The 15,836-nt window shown below is 50.4% G+C and overlaps 1 protein-coding gene across 2 annotated transcripts; it reads right to left on the bottom strand.

Moving 5' to 3' along the window:
* Positions 1–153: 153 nt before the first annotated feature.
* On the bottom strand, positions 154–7,714 carry HPX (hemopexin). 2 transcript variants are annotated; one of them, XM_089513149.1, is made up of 10 exons: positions 7,611–7,714; positions 6,457–6,536; positions 5,424–5,501; positions 5,021–5,163; positions 4,585–4,738; positions 3,047–3,259; positions 2,492–2,608; positions 1,443–1,573; positions 815–959; positions 154–509 (listed from the first exon to the last, which is right to left on the bottom strand). In XM_089513149.1, the coding sequence occupies exons 1-10, from the start codon at positions 7,664–7,666 to the stop codon at positions 235–237; spliced, it is 1,392 nt and encodes a 463-aa protein (XP_089369275.1). In that variant the 5' UTR covers positions 7,667–7,714; the 3' UTR covers positions 154–234. The 2 variants fall into 2 exon arrangements, with proteins under 2 accessions (XP_089369275.1, XP_089369276.1); XM_089513150.1 differs by lacking the exon at positions 7,611–7,714 and adding an exon at positions 7,346–7,497.
* Between the last annotated feature and the right edge of the window lie 8,122 nt (positions 7,715–15,836).

The raw sequence follows: 15,836 nt of genomic DNA, 5'->3' as shown, positions 1-15,836 counted from the left end.
CACTGGGTCCAGCCAATCAATCTGGGATGGTAATGAAAGGACATCTGCACTGGGTAGAAAGCCAGGACAGGAACTCTGCACTCCTCACATACAATGGAGACACCCCCTTGCCTGCCCACCCTTCCCCAGAAAAGGAGAAGGCAAGCCACATGGTAAAAAAAGGCAAAAGGTTTATTAACCATGGGGGAAATGGCCACAGAGCACAGGGTGGCCCTCCAGTTATCACCAGGCTCCTCAGTGAGGAGGGCGCTTCAGACCCCCATGCACCCCTGTACTTTTTGGGGCCATGGGACACTTGAGAAAGGTGGTGGCAACGTTCTGGGCTGGAGCAGGGGCCTTGGCGGCACGTAGCTGAGCAACATCAGTGTAATGGTAGACATCAGCTTCATAGAAAAGGAAGAGCCCCTTATTGGTGCACAGGGCGCTGTCCACCCGATCATGGGGGATGAGGATGGGGGAGTCTGGACGACGGGGGCTCTGTGTCAGGTCCACATGGTGAAGATGGTTATCTGTAAATGAGGAAGGGGCTCATGTCAGGACCAGAGAAGAGTGAGGGGGGAATCCCATCTCATGTGCCAGCCTCCACATACACCATGCATCCCCCCTACCAGGAGTCCCCCCAGGTCTCTTGCAAGGCCCCAGGGACTCCAGAAAAGACCCCCACACACACACCACTCTCCTGTTCTTTAAACCAACCAGCCCCTCTCCTGCTCCTTCTGCCTTTGGAAAGCACCCTCAGGGGCCTTCTCAGCTCTCAGGAGGATGACTGAATTAGGGGTCCCCCTCCCTCCCCCTCCCCTCCTTGAGCACCTACCTTGAATGACATAGAGGTCCTTGGAGTGGGGGCACGTGAAGGTGGCATCAGCCCCGGAGACTCCCAGCTCCTCCTGGACAGGTCGAGGGTAGTCCTCCACGCGGCGGTAGCCCTGCTCAGCCAGGTAGATGGACACCTGGGAGCCCTGCAGGAAACACAGAGATGTTGGGGGGGGAGCAATGCTAGTGGTAATTCAGCTGAGAAGCCATGGGTAGTCCCACCCTCCTGCAGCCGAAGGTCCATCCATCCAATGCTGGATGCTCCCACTGTGTTTAAAATTTGAAACCTGGGGCCTCTCCTTTCTCCTTCCACTTAGCCTCACTCCACTCACACCATCTCGTCAGCATTTTAAAGGGACACAGGTGAATCCCACAGCCCATTTCTGCCCAAAGGCAGGGAACAGTGGTGTCAACCCCTCCTTAGGGCATCACGTGGTGCAGTCCACATCCCCCGTACCCGCTTAGTGATGCTACTGCTGGGAGGCACTGCCCGTCAGGCATCTGGGAATCAAGAGGTTCCTTCCCCACTTTGTCCCCACATTCCCACCATGCCCCCTCTGTCCTGCCACCAGAGCCGCCTCTCCTCTGGGCCCCTACTTCTCAAGTCCCCCACCATCACATACACACACCTGGATCAGATAGAGCTTGTTCTCCCAACTGAAAGCCGCATCCACCTCTCCCTCCAGCTCCTTCCAGGTGTGGCTGAGGGGCCAAGCATGCCAGCCATCCCGGGCAGAGTCCACACGGAAGTAGTGGCCCTCTGTGGGCAGAGAGAAGAGATGGGCGGCTGAGGCACCCTCTGGGGTCTCAAAGGTGGGGGGCATGAGTGTCTTTCACCCTCAACCCCCCCATGTGACTTGGATTTAGCCTGAAGGAAGCCAGCTAAATGCAGACCCTCTGCCCCCCAAATTGCAACAGGTCAGCTGAGGCCTCACTCCTGCCACCATTATGCCCCACAGCGAGGGGTGGGTTGGAGGTGTCTGTCTGGGTCCCATTGCAATTCTTCTTTTTTGTTCTGCCCCAATCCTTCTGGAAAGGCCCTTTTCCAGAATTTTTGTTTTTAATCAAACATACATACTAAAGATATATACACAAAACGACAAGGGGACAAAAAGGTGTATCAAAGCAAAATAATACAAATACATGAACAAACTCTCTCTCTCTCTCTCTCTCTCTCTCTCTATATATATATATATATATATATATATATATATATATCCGTACTCTATATGATCTAAATAAATCTCTATAAATTAATCCATATCCATATCTATTTCTCTATCTAAATATTGAATCATATACAAACCTTACTAAATTTTACTACCAGGACTAACCCTTTTTCTGCCAGTGTCTTCATTTTTTTCCTTATCTTTTTCTTTCTTTTCCTTTTTTCTCTTTCCTTTTCTTTCTGTCCGCCTTCTGTTCCTCTTTCCCCCCTCTTCGACCCATTCTCTCGCATTTCTATATCCCTCATCCATAACCTTCATCATTCACTCCTTCTTCTCCCCTCTACTCATTCCTTCCTCTTAATCCTTCCTCTAAACTTCACAGAGGCTACCACCCTGAACTATGGCCATGCCACCCTGAACGTGCCCGATCTCATCTTTTCCAGAATTGAGGTGCCTCACATCCTCCCCCCACAACTGCCACAAATCAAAGCGCATCTCCCATGTCTTACCTCGGAAGGCATAGAGCCGTCCGGCATCATCAGAGGAGAAGGCCCGGAAGGGGTAGCCACTGCAAGGGTCTAAGATGGCCTGGAGAGTGGCATTTCTCCGAGCTTCATGTCCATGGCCTGCCAGCATTCAAAGCGTGGGGGGGCAGAGAGAACATTTCAGAATGGAGGAACAACTCCCTCCCCACTCTTCCCTCCTCCCATGGTCAAAGCTGAGCAGGCACTATTCTAGCTAGTGAAGCAGCCCCAGGGCCAGCTGGACTGATACCAGCAGACCTTTCATCCTTTCATTGCATCCATTCATTAAGTGCGCGTGCGCACACGCACGCACACAGACACAGACACACACACACTGTATATACTCATGCATAAGTTTAGACATTTTAGTCAAAAAAAAAAAAAAAAAAAAACCAAAAACCTAAGTCTACCAGGCATCAGGGGAGGAAATGAAGCTGGCAGGCACACAAAGATGACATACACACACATACATGAACAGAGGAGCCATAGGAATGAGCAGAGTTGGGCCCTCAGGTGTGTGGAAAGGGGAGAGCTACTCACCTCTGCCAGGGCAACGCATGAAATAGTCCCTGGCATCCCGTGGATAGTTGGGGGGCACGTGGCCTGTAACCGGGTCAAAGCGCAGGAAGCGGACACCCTGGAAGCAGTAGTAGCGCTCCTGCCAGCGGACGGCCGCAGAGCAGTTGGCCACGGCCGGCCAGTTCCGCTGCTTCACCTGCTTGGTCTTCAAGTCATAGGCCAGGATGGTGGAGCCTAAAGGAGAAAAGAACAGAGGAGAACAAGTGTAGGGGTCAGGGACTGCCAACTCTTTCAGGATAGACCCCACAAAGAGGGTATGCTGAAGTCATACACACACACACACACACACACACACACACTCAAATCAACAGTGGAATATACTCCCTTGGAGTGTAGTGGAATCTCCTTCCCTGGAGGTCTTTAAACAGAGGCTGGATGGCCATCTGTCGGGGATGCTTTGATTTGGATTTCCTGCAAGGCAGAATGGGGTTGGACTGGATGGCCCGTGCGGTCTCTTCCAACTCTATGATTCTAGGTTTGTCAACAGAGGCTGGATGGTCATCTGTCATAGTGTGTCTTCCTACATGGCAAAAGAGGGCTGAATTGGATGGCCTTTGGAATCTCTATCAACTCCAATGATTCTATGAAATTAGAGAAGCAATGAACAATGACTGGAGGGGACTTGGGCCACGGGGGAACTCAATGACAGGGAGCTTCCAGGGTGGTTGGCGGAGCACTGCTGTTTAGAATTGGCATGGGGAAAAGAGGGTAAGATTTCTCCAAAGTCAGGCCAGTTTCCGTCCCCCTTGCCCTGGATGGAAGGGTGAGTGTTAAGGCTCAGGACTGGGCTGGGGTCTCACTGTCCTCCCAGTCCCAGAGGAAGAAAGGCTTCCACACTATGCAGCAGACTGGGCTGGGTTCTCATCAGCTGTGTCCTGCAACTGAAGATCACCCTCTTTACAAGTTGGGGCTAACAGTGGCCCTGCTATCTTGGGGTTCAGCAGGGGAGCCAGGAAGGGGAGGAAGAGACAATCCAAACAACAACCGAAACAACAACCCAAAGGAGCCTCTCAGGAAGGAAAGGATGCAACATTGGGGGCTTTTGGGCGGAGGAAAAAGAGGGAGGAGATGCGTAGAGAATTTTCTGCAGCATGGAGGAAACGACACATTGCACCTCATCTTGTTACAGCCTGGTCACTGTTCCTAGAAAAAGACCTGGATGGACAAAGCCACATCCATAGGCCCAGAGGGTGGCACTCTAGATCACAAAGTTAGGAGGATGGCTACCAATGCGGATTGCTTTGAAAGGCTATCAGAGGAGTTTGGTGCATCTCCTTCAGAATGAGAGGCATAGCGGTACAGGCTTCCCAGAGGCTGCTGGCCATCCACTGTGGGGAGAAGATGTCCCCACCTACAATGATCCTGTCCAGTCTGTGGCCCCACTCCACCACCTGAGCGGCAGAGGGCCTGGTCCAGACTGAGTGCCACATTCCTTCCTTGGCATGTTCAAGGTTGTGCCTGCTGCTGCTGTCTGCCATAGGCACAATCCAACATCTCACCCTTGAAGAAGAGGAGAGTCTCATCTGCACACTCCTTGGAGTGGCACTCCACAGCCGCGTCCAGGTCCCTGGGCACCCCTTTGAACTCATCCTCAATCTGCCGCGGGTAGTTGGGCTTCAGCTTGCCGTTGGTATAGGCCCAGAGGCGTTGGCCCTATGGACGAAAAGCACAGCTGCCAACTCTTTTGGGACCCTTTCTTTGGGGAACCCAAAGCTCTGGGTACAGCTCTGCCAGGGAGCAAAAGCACAATGTCTGACAGCCTCCCTTCTACCCAATCCACCCCTTCCACCAAGGTGTCAATGAGTGTACATGATGATAAAGAGAGGGGGACCCTCTGGAAACACAGTTCCTGCACCAATGGGGAGGGTTATGGTGGTAGAACAGCCCCCCCCCACTGTGTCAAGAAGCTTTCTCTGCCCCCACATACCCACACACCTGGAAGAGGTAGACGTTGTCATGAATGTCCGGATGATCCAGGTGGTGAATCCTCAGGGCGGCATCAATCGGGCCCTGAATCTCTGGCCAGGAGGTATTGATGGGCTCGGCTGCCTGGTGGAACCCCTTCCAGACCAAATCCCCTGGGAAAGAATGGGAATAATCAGTGGTGGGGTCAGTCCATGAGGATGCTGGGAAGCATGGCTAGACCCCCAGGGGAGGGATGGCAGGTGGGTGGGCAAAGCCCCTTCCCTTCCCCATCAGCTCTGAGGGCCACTGGGGACCCTTCCCCACCTCACCTGTCATGAGGGGGAGTTGCTCTAGGAAAAGGGTGTTGTATGTCAGAGATTCCCACCCCCAATGGACACATGCATGCCCATGCACACACCCAGAGGCTCCGTACCTTGGAAGAAGAGCATGGCCCCGTTTTCATCCAGCGTGATGGCATCAAAGCCCTCCTCGCCACAGCGTCGCCCAAGCTCTGCAAAGAGGGGCAGCCAAGTCAGAAAGGAGGAGGGACTGCCCCACCATTCCCCACCCTTTGCACAGAGAGTGCACTGCAACCTCGCTTTTTCAAAATATTTCAACAAGTCCCAGGTTTTACCCACACAAGGGATCTACCCCAACTGCAGAGAGAAGTATCCCTGCTCCAGTTTGACCCCATTACTACCTACCACACACTCCTGTTTTAATCCAAACCCAAACCAGTCTTGAAAGCCACATGGGACCCCATCATGAAGTCACTTAGCTACAAGAGGGCATTTCTCCCAGCTGCAGAGGGAGAAGTGCACCATGCATGTCCATGTTCACAAGTTTCTTACCATCCCGCTGTGTTCCCACTGAATCGTGCAATTCCCTTAGCCCTCACACATGTTCCTCCTGACTCCTTATAATGGCAGATGATCTAATTGCCCTGAATATCTTTGGACACATTCACTGCTTCTTTCTGGAGATGGAAGTGGAGATCCCACTGGACCTAGTCTTGTCGGTTTTTGCCGGGCTCCAAAAAACTATTGTGGAGTGTGAGCAGCCGGACCTTGTTCTCAGTAGGCAAGCAAGTGGGCCCTTCATCCCATTGCATTGGCCTACCCTGCCCCAGTACTGCCTGTTCTGGCTGGCAGCAGCTCTGGAGGAAGCAGCCCAGATAAAGGCCTCCCCAGCATCTGCATTCCCCCTTTAGAGGGTCCCATTGAGAGGGGACCAGGGAACCCCCTCCCCTCCCTGTACACCCCTCTGGACTCTCCCTGTGCCACCCATCCTGCCCAGGGAACAAGGAGCCCTGCCGGTTCTGGGGTAGAAGCCTCCAAGTCGGCTGAATGAAAACGTCAGAGAGAAGGGGTTCAGGGGACAGGGGACCCCTACATTGTGGACTGAGGGCAGAAAGAGGGGGACACCCTCCACCCTACAGACACACCTTCGAAGACACCACTACCTACCTGGGTCACTGGACGAAGGATGAGAGCCCATATGGTGCCAACTGTTGCCTGTGTGGTTGAACTTGCTGTCACCATGGCCCCTGCCAGAATAAATACCCCTGGTTAGTGCTTGGCCTTCCACTCCTACCTGGCTGTGCCAACCCCAACAAAGCAGCCCCAAATGCCCCTACAGGTAAGACAAAACCCTCGAGTCAAACAGGACACCCAATAATAATAATATCTAATTTTATTTCTACCCTGCTTTTCTGTAGCAAGACGATCAAAGCGGCTACCAACTAAATCTTCCATATACAATTTTATACATAAAATTACAATCCCCACCTTAAAAAAGAATTAAATATATTATGAATTAAAAGAGTTATCAAATCTATTAATAATAAGCATAACGTGGGCAGGGTGGTGGTAAATACATGGTGTGAGGGGGTATCATTCTGTGGCTGAGGAGTTTGATTCAGGAAAGGCCTACCAAAAGAGATCCGTCTTGACAGCTTTTTTGAAGCTGTCTAAATTGGTAATTTGATGGATCTCATCGGCCGGCCGTTCCATAGTCTGGGAGCAATTGCATAAAAGGTCCTCTGGGAGGTTGCAGTTAATATGGTCTTTAAAGGCTGCAAAAGATTCCTTCCAGAGGACCTGAGGGTGCGGGATGGATTGTATGGATGTAGGCGATCCCTGAAATAGGTTGGACCCAAGCCATGTAGGCTTTAAAGGTAATAACCAACACCTTGTACTGCACCCGAAAACTAATAGGCAGCCAAGGGCTCAGGCACCCAAGCCCACCCCACCAAACATCATTGCCCCAACAGAAAACCAGTGGGACTTTCCACACATGACCACACCACAGAAAGAGATGGACCAGCAGGTGAGCTGGCATGCAGCATATTCTTACCAATGGTCTTGCCAGTCCTGAGTGGTTGCACACACTCTGCGTGTGTGTGTGTGTGTGTGTGTGTCTCAGTCCTTGCACACCCACCCACTTGCCCAGGTAGGCATCCATAGTCCTCCCAGCTCCCTTTCACAGAGCACTTGGTATGTGTTCCCAAAGCTCTTTCGCCTCAGTCCCTGGCACACACTTTGGCATGAGAAGCCCACCCTCCCCCAGAGCAAGGAGGAGGTCACATCCTCTTCTCCCCCACCACCCCTGGCATACTCACAAGGGGTATGCCAGAGTCAGGGCCAGGGCCCAGCTGAGGCACAGGATTCTCAGCATGATGCAAATGACGATGCTGCTGAATATGGCAGTGGACAGGAGAGACCCAGTGCAAAACCCAGCCTCTTATAGAAGGGGCAGCTGGAGGCCCTTCCCAACCCATTGCACAATCTGCCCCTGCCTGTTAACCCTTTGCTCTGCAGCTGAAGGACTGAGGCTGATCCCTGTCCGCCCCCCCCCCCCCAGCCCAAGGACAGGCACATGGGATACATGTGGCCCAGGACTGTTAGGTCAGCTTTCCCCACAAGTGCCAGTTCTTTCGCAGGGGAAATTCCCAGATGCCCTTCCTGGCCTGCAGGTGAACCTAGCCAGGATTTCTCGCATGCCTGCCTATTCCCATCCCCAGCACAGAGGAGGAGGACGACAAATATTTGATCAAGACAGGACACCAAGAATAAACAAGCACACACACAATTCCCCAATGACAGTCACTTGTTTCAGTGAAGGGATGGGCTGAGGCCTGAGAATGCGAGTGCTTTGGCATGGGACACTCAGTAGGTAGTTTTGCAGACATACTTGCGAAATACAAACCTCCAGAGCCAGACATCAAGAATGAGGCCAGCCCTCCTGCTCAATCAGCTAGCCAACCCATCTGTCCTGGAGCTCTATGACAAAGAGGTTGGGGACAGGGGCATCACTAGGGGGATGTGGTACACACCAGGTGACAATCACAGAGGGGGTGACACCTAGTTGCACCCTCTGCCCATTCCAGCTTGCCTGCTGTCCTGGCTCTCTCTGCCAAAGGAGCCAGGGCAGCAAGGAAGCCCAAACAAGAAGCCCTGGTATGCTGAGCTCATCCAGTCTGACCCCAACCAACTAGGGTTGGTATCACCTTGTGTGGGTGTCCAGTAGGGGGCATGGCAGACCACCCCCTTCCATCCCTCTCTCCCTCCCTCCTGCTACCTTGCTTGTCCATCCATCCAAACCCCCGCAGGCAGCCCTTTCCAGGTCTCACCAGCCAGTCAGCAGACCGATGAACAAGGCAGCAGGAGTGAGAGGGAAGCCTGCCACTGCCTTCCAATGACACCTGGATGAGCTTAGGATGCCTTCCAGGTACAGGGTGCTTCTAGGGGGAGGGCTCCTAGACTTACTGGCCAAAAGGTATTATCCCCAGTCCATTTCTCCCTCCTCCATAGAATCCTAGAGTTCTAAGAGACCGCAAGGGCTGTCCAGTCTAATCCCCTGCCATGCAGGAACTCTCAATCAAGGCATAACCGACAGATGGCCATCTAGCCTCCATGGGTCCAATAGAAGACTGAAGCAGCAGTGGGTGGCATGGAAAACAAGTCTTGACCCCTTCCAACTTGCACATGGAAAACCATATATATTTCTACAGGTGACAGTTCAGGCAATTGCAAGACAGAAGCCTCGCTGGAAGGAGCATCCTACCACCCTCCTGCTGGATCACCATATTTCCATGGTGCAGTTGACTGGTGGTCCCTTCCTTGGGCAAGCCCAGCCATTATGCCAAGTCCACAGCTGCTCAGGCTGCTGGTTTGGGATATCACATCATGCAGGAAATAGTTGTTGGCCACACTGTGACTGCCCAGGAAAGGCCCTTATGAGATCAGATGCCTCTGGGGCCAAAGCAACTTGACCAGCTTGCAGCCTTCTGTGTTTTGACCAGAGATGGGGGGACGCACATGCTATTCCACCACAAGTGGCCAGGTAGAATGGCCCTTGCAGAGTAGAAAAGCCCTGCAGGTCCACAATTGCCTGGACACGTCAAACAAAAATCCAGATGTGTTAAACAAGGCTTCCCCTCCCAACCTGAAGAACGAGAAGGACAGAAGTCTAACCAGGTTAGCCAAAAATGAATCCTGTTGACCTTTCATGTGTTATCAGGGGCTGTGAGGTCCTTTGGCAAAGCAGGTATTGAAGAATTTCCCGGATTTGGTGTGAATAGTTGGGAAGACCTTCAAAGGTAGGCTGGCTGACTGGGGAGATCATTTGCATTCCTAAGGATCTGTCACTTTGCCAGGACCAAGTCTCCACAGAACCAGCATGTCCTCCAAAAAAGTCATAAATATTCTCCTCTCCCAAACAATCCTGACATTGGAAGAGACCCCCAAGGACCCCCTTCTCCCATGCAGGAAGACACTATCAAAGCACTCTCCATGACAGATGGCCATCCAGCCTCTGTTTGAAAGCCTTCAAAGGAGAAGCCCCCATCTTCCAAGACAGCAACATCTTCCACTGTCAAACAGCTCTCAAGGTCAGGAAGATCTTCTTAATATTTAGGTAGAATCTCTTCTACTTTTGCGTGAACACTGGGACGGGGTGACCAGAGTTCATCCCCTCAAAGGAGGACAAGGCACAGCAAAATGTAGGACATTTCAAAATAAAAGCTAAAAACACCACACTAAATTCATTTCATATGGTTTATTTACAGCTGTATTACATATATGGTATTTTATTATGTACGTACTCATATTTTTCTGATGACTTTGCCTTTGTTGAAATGCTTTGTTGGCTTGCAATATACTTATAGACCTCTGAGCAAGAGAAATGCTTAAAATTGTACTTTACTAGCAACAAACCCTTGACTGAATTTGAATTATTCCTTTCGTTTGTTCATTGTGCAGCAATCCTTTCAATATTTGCATTGTGTCCTCGTACAGTCCATTGCCTAACATGTTTGCTGACCTTTTCCTCTACAAGAAACAAATGCAGCCCAAGCTCTGGGAGCAAGTAGAATCATAGAATCATAGAATCGTAGAGTTGGAAGAGACCCCAAGAATGGCCATCCAGTCCAACCCCCTTCTGCCATGCAGGAACTCTCAATCAAAGCATTCCTGATAGATGGCCATCCAGCCTCTGTTTAAAGATCTCCAAGGAAAGAGATTCCACTACACTCCGAGGAAGGAGTGTCTTCCACTGTCGAACAGCCCTTACTGTCAGGAAGTTCCTCCTAATGTTGAGCAGGAATCTCTTTTCCTGTAGCTTGCATCCATTGCTCCTTTGTGTCATATTCTCTGGAGCAGCAGAAAACAAGCTTGCTCCCTCCTCAATATGACCTCCCTTCAAGTATTTAAACAGGGCTATCATATCACCTCTTAACCTTCTTTTCTCCAGGCTAAACATCCCCAGCTCCCTGAGTCTTTACTCAGAGGGCTTCATGGTTTCCAGACCCTTCACCATTTTAGTCGCCTTCCTTTGGACACATGGCTCCAGTTTCTCAATGTCCTTTTTGAATTGTGGTGCCAGAACTGGACACAATATTCCAGGTGGGGCCTGACCAGAGCAGAATACAGTGGGACTATTACTTCACTTGATCTGGACACTATACTTTTATTGATGCAGCCTAAAATTGCATTGGCCTTTTTAGCTGCCGCATCGCACTGTTGACTCATGTTCAACTTGTGGTCTACTTGGACTCCTAGATCCCTTTGACATGTACTTTCATTCAGCCATGTGTCATCCATCCTATATCTGTGCATTTTATTTTTCCACCCTAAGTGCAGTACCTTTCTCCGTGTTGCATTTCATTTTGTTAGCTTTGGCCCAGCTTTCAAGTCTATTCAGGTCATTTTGAATTTTGATCCTGTCCTCTGGAGTATTAGCTGTTCCTCCTAATTTGGTGCCATCTGCAAATTTGATAAGTATGCTCCCAATTCTGTCATCCAGGTCATTAATGAAGATGTTGAGTAACACCGGCCCCAGGACAGAGCCCTGTGGGACCCCACTGGTCACTTCTCTCCAGGATGAAGAAGAGAGCCATTGTTGAGCACCCTTTGGGTATTGTCTGTTGCTGCTCCTAGGAAAAAAGAAATTCAGAAGGACCCATCCAATCTGCCTCTTTACAGCAAGGATAGGTTGCAAAGTACTGTAAACACTTTCTAGAAGGGGCAAGTAAACATGGTGTTAGTCAATGGGCTTATTAAGTCATGCTCAAACTGTAGGACATTTTGGAATTCTTCCTGGACAGAAAGTTGAAATGTAGGGTGTGTCCTGGAAAAGGTGGACATCTGGTCACCCTGCACTGAGAGCATCACTCCACACTCTGAGAGCAATGTGTTATTAACACAAAACTTCTGTCTCACCTCATTGTTGCTATGACAGTTATTATGATTGTTTTACAAAAGTACAATGTAAAAATGAAAGCAGCAAAACTGAAAAATGAAAGCAACAAAACTCATCTTAGAGCTGGCTCATTACAATACCAAAAAGGCTAAGCCTCTTACACAGTTGCATGCTTCCTAAAATGATAACTCTGCAGCATCACTGCTCACAAAGGAAGGGGCTCAAATGGGGAGCCTCCTTGTTTTTAGGGCTTCCTTACAAGTCAGATCGCAATTTGGAGGACTGGGAGGGCCTTCCTTCCTTGGCCGGTCTGCAAAAATCCCTCCTCTCCTGTTAGAGGTTCTTGAGCAACTGCAGCTCTTGGGGAGTTTTGTGCCAGCATGAAATGCCAAGGAAGGGATGGAGTGGACTTCCTCATAGCTGTGTGTGTGGGAGAACAAAGCCCCTCTGTCTCTGCCCTGCCCCAGCCACATTCTTCTCGTACCTGAGCCCAGTTTCCACTTGGCCAGACCCTGGGGGACAAAACCGGCTGCCCTTCCATATCTTCCAGAGCTTATAATTTCAAAACATGAACCTGCGAGTTCAGCTTCAGTTTCCTGAGCCACATAACAACAGAAACAACAACAACATAGAATCACAGAGTTGGAAGAGATCCCAGGGGCCATCCAGTCCAACTCCCCTTTGCCATGCAGGAAATCCAAATCAAAGCATCCCTGACAGATGGCCATCCAGCCTCTGCTTAAAGACCTCCAAGGAAGGAGACACCACCACTTTCCATTGAGGGAGTGTGTTCCACTGTCGAACAGCCCTTACTGTCAGGAAGTTCCTCCTAATATTGAGGTGGAATCTCTTTTCCTGTAGCTTGCATCCATTGCTCCATTGGGTCCTGTTCTCTGGAGCAGCAGAAAAAAGCTTGCTCCCTCCTCAATATGACTTCCTTTCAAATATTTAAACAGGGCCATCATATCACCTCTTAACCTTCTCTTCTCCAGGCTAAACATCCCCAGCTCTCTGAGTCATTCCTCATAGGGCAAGGTTTCCAGACCTTTCACCATTTTAGTCGCCTTCCTTTGGACACGCTCCAGTTTCTCAATGTCCTTTTTGAATTGTGGTGCCCAGAACTGGACACAATATTCCAGGTGGGGCCTGACCAGAGCAGAATAGAGTGGCACTATTACTTCTCTTGATCTAGACACTATACTTCTATTGATGCAGCCTAAAATTGCATTGGCCTTTTTAGCTGCCGCATCACACTCTTGACTCATGTTCAACTTATGGTCTACTTGGACTCCCAGATTCTTTTCACACATAGTTTCAGAAGGCTGAACTGGAGGACATGTCTTGGAAAAGGAAGGTGTCTGGTCACCCTGACTGTGCTACATTCTGTTATGAATATCTCCAGGCCTTTGAGCCCAAGGAAAAGTAAATAATGATCTTTTCAAAGGGGAATTGTTGGGACGTGGCAAAACCAATAGGAACTGGATAGTAGGAGATACAGAGTGTTCTCGTTTCCCCTTGAACTGAGGAGTTTCCAGATCTTTAACCAGCAAAGTTAAGCATGATAGGTTTGTCTTTCTGGGGTGTTTGAGGGACTCCGTGCAGCACATAGAAGCCTTTTTGGCATGGGACAAGTGGGATGCCAGGTCCTGGAGGCTCTATTTCAGAGGAAGGAACCAGCAAAACCACCTCTGACTATTTCTTGCCACAGAAAACCCTGTGAAAATGGGGTTGTCATAAGTCGGCAGGTGACTTGGATGGACATAACGCATACAGGTGGATACAGCAGGCTTTTGTGAGGAATGTGCGTTCCAGAAACTGTTGGTCACAAACTGTGGGTTGGTCTTCTCTATAGGGACAGATGGGTGTCGCTGCTCTGCCTCCTCCAGCTGGTAATTTTTCTGCCCTCTTGGTTGGAAGGTGGTTTGTCTCTCTGTGTGTAATTTACTTTTATGCATGATGGCTGCTTTTCCACCAGTCGCCAGAAGGTGGAAGTCACAGAATCCAATAGTTTTGTCTTACAGCCACAGAGGAAGTACACCAGCCCCATTTCAGAAAGGGGCCAAAACTGTTCAGCCAGACCAGGGGTCGGCAACCTACGGCCCGCGGCCCAGATCCGGCCCGGCAAGGCCTTGGGACCAGCCCCAGCCCAGTCCTGCCAACGATTGCCGCCCCCGCCGCAGCTTCCGCACCGCTCCGGGCGCCATTTTGAGTTCGGCCCCCCAGTTGTCTGAGGGACAGCAACCCGGTCCCCGGCTCAAAAAGGTTGCCTACCCCTGAGGCCGACCATACCTCCCAGCAAACAGACCAGAACGATGGCAGTCAACGGGGAGATATGGGTTGTGGGTTTGGGGTTTGTTTTTTCAAAATTTTAGAAGTTTTCTCTTTGGAGGAAAACTTAAGGCGCCTTGACACAATTCAGACGTATATATAAAACATATATACAGGTATAAATGATACAAATAACATGTTGTTGTTGTGATCTGCCTGCCAGTTGGCCCCCACCCATGGCAACCCTCTATCCTCTACCTCTCTGTTCAGGTCCTGTATATTCAGGCAGGAGCAGGTGCATAAATGTACCTTACATCTGTACATGTACCATATTGAAATTCATTTTCTTAGCCTTGGCTCAACTTTCTAATCTTTTAAGGTCAACTTGAATTCTGATCCTGCCCTCTGGGGCATTAGCTATTCCACCTAATTTGGTGTCATCTGCAAATTTGATAAGCATGCCCTCATGCCACAGGAATGAACCTAAGCAGATATGAGGAGGGTAGTGGGGGTTCGGGGATGTCTTATTCACAGAGTAGATGCAAGTAAGGATTTGACTCGAGGGCAGCTAACAAAGCGACACCTTGGTGCAATTGCTTGAGCATTGGACTACAACTCTGGGAGACCAGAGGTCTTTAAGCAGATGCTGGATAAATAATAAATAATAATAAAATTTTTATTTATATACCGCCCTTCCAACAGATCAGGGCGGTTTACAACAGGTTAAAAACAATACAATAAAACAATAAATCCATACAATAATTCCATAAAAACAAAGACAGAAAAGCCCCGGATTAGCCGATCCCTTTGCCAGTGCGGAGGAAGGAGGCCTAGAGGACTTTAATCAGGGAATGCGATCCCAAACAGGAAGGTCTTTAAATCCCGTGTAAATTGGGCCGGGAGGTGGCTGAGCGGAGCTCTATGGGCAGCGTGTTCCAAAGGGCCGGGGCGGCGATGGAAAATGTCCTCCTAGTAGTGGAGACAAACCTCGCCCCGGGAACCCTAAGTAATTGCTGCCCAGATGTTCTGAGGGTGCGGGGCGGAATGTATGGGGAGAGGCGGTCCTTCAGGTATCCTGGGCCCAAGCCATTTAGGGCTTTATAGGTCATCACCAACACCTTATATTGCGCCCGGAAGCGAATGGGCAGCCAATGGAGATCTTTTAGCACCAGAGTTATATGGCTGGCCCTGGAAGTACCAGTGACCAGCCTGGCTGCCATGTTCTGCACCATTTGTAGCTTCCGGGTTTGGTATAAGGGTTGCCCCATGTAGAGTACATTGCAGAAGTCCAGTCTTGAGGTTACCAGAGCATGTACCACAGTTTCAAGGTCCCTCTGGGCCAGGTATGGGCGCAGCTGGCGAATAAGCCGAAGCTGATGACAGGTGCTCTTGACCGTCGCATTCACCTGAGCAGTCAGGTGAAGGGACGAGTCAAGGAGCACCCCCAGACTGCGCACTGAGTCCTTCACGGGAAGCGTGATCCCGTTCAGGACAGGTGGAACCACCGCCATTCCTGGACCAGGGGAACCTATCACAAGTACCTCCGTTTTCTCTGGATTCAGCTTGAGTCGGTTTTCCCTCATCCAGCCCATTACTGACTCCAGACAGGCCACGAGAGGAGAGACGCCATCCTCAGTCACTGCATCAGTCGGAGACATAGAGAAGACTATTTGGGTGTCATCAGCGTACTGATAACCCCGCGCCCCATGTCTCCGGATGATCTCTCCCAGCGGTTTCATGTAAATGTTAAATAGCATGGGAGACAGAATGGCTCCTTGAGGGACCCCAGTTTTAAGGGCCCTCTCATCGGAGCACACGTCTCCCAGCTGCACCATCTGGGACCTTCCAGAGAGATAGGAGCGGAACCACTGGAGCGCAG

This window comes from Sceloporus occidentalis, unplaced genomic scaffold (genome assembly GCF_023333645.1).
Source record: "Sceloporus occidentalis isolate IW3139 unplaced genomic scaffold, rSceOcc1.0.p SCAF_2, whole genome shotgun sequence".
Classification (NCBI taxonomy): Eukaryota; Metazoa; Chordata; class Lepidosauria; order Squamata; family Phrynosomatidae; genus Sceloporus; species Sceloporus occidentalis.
The sequence above is the reverse complement of the archived record's forward strand: the minus strand, read 5'-3'. Positions and strand labels throughout refer to the sequence as shown.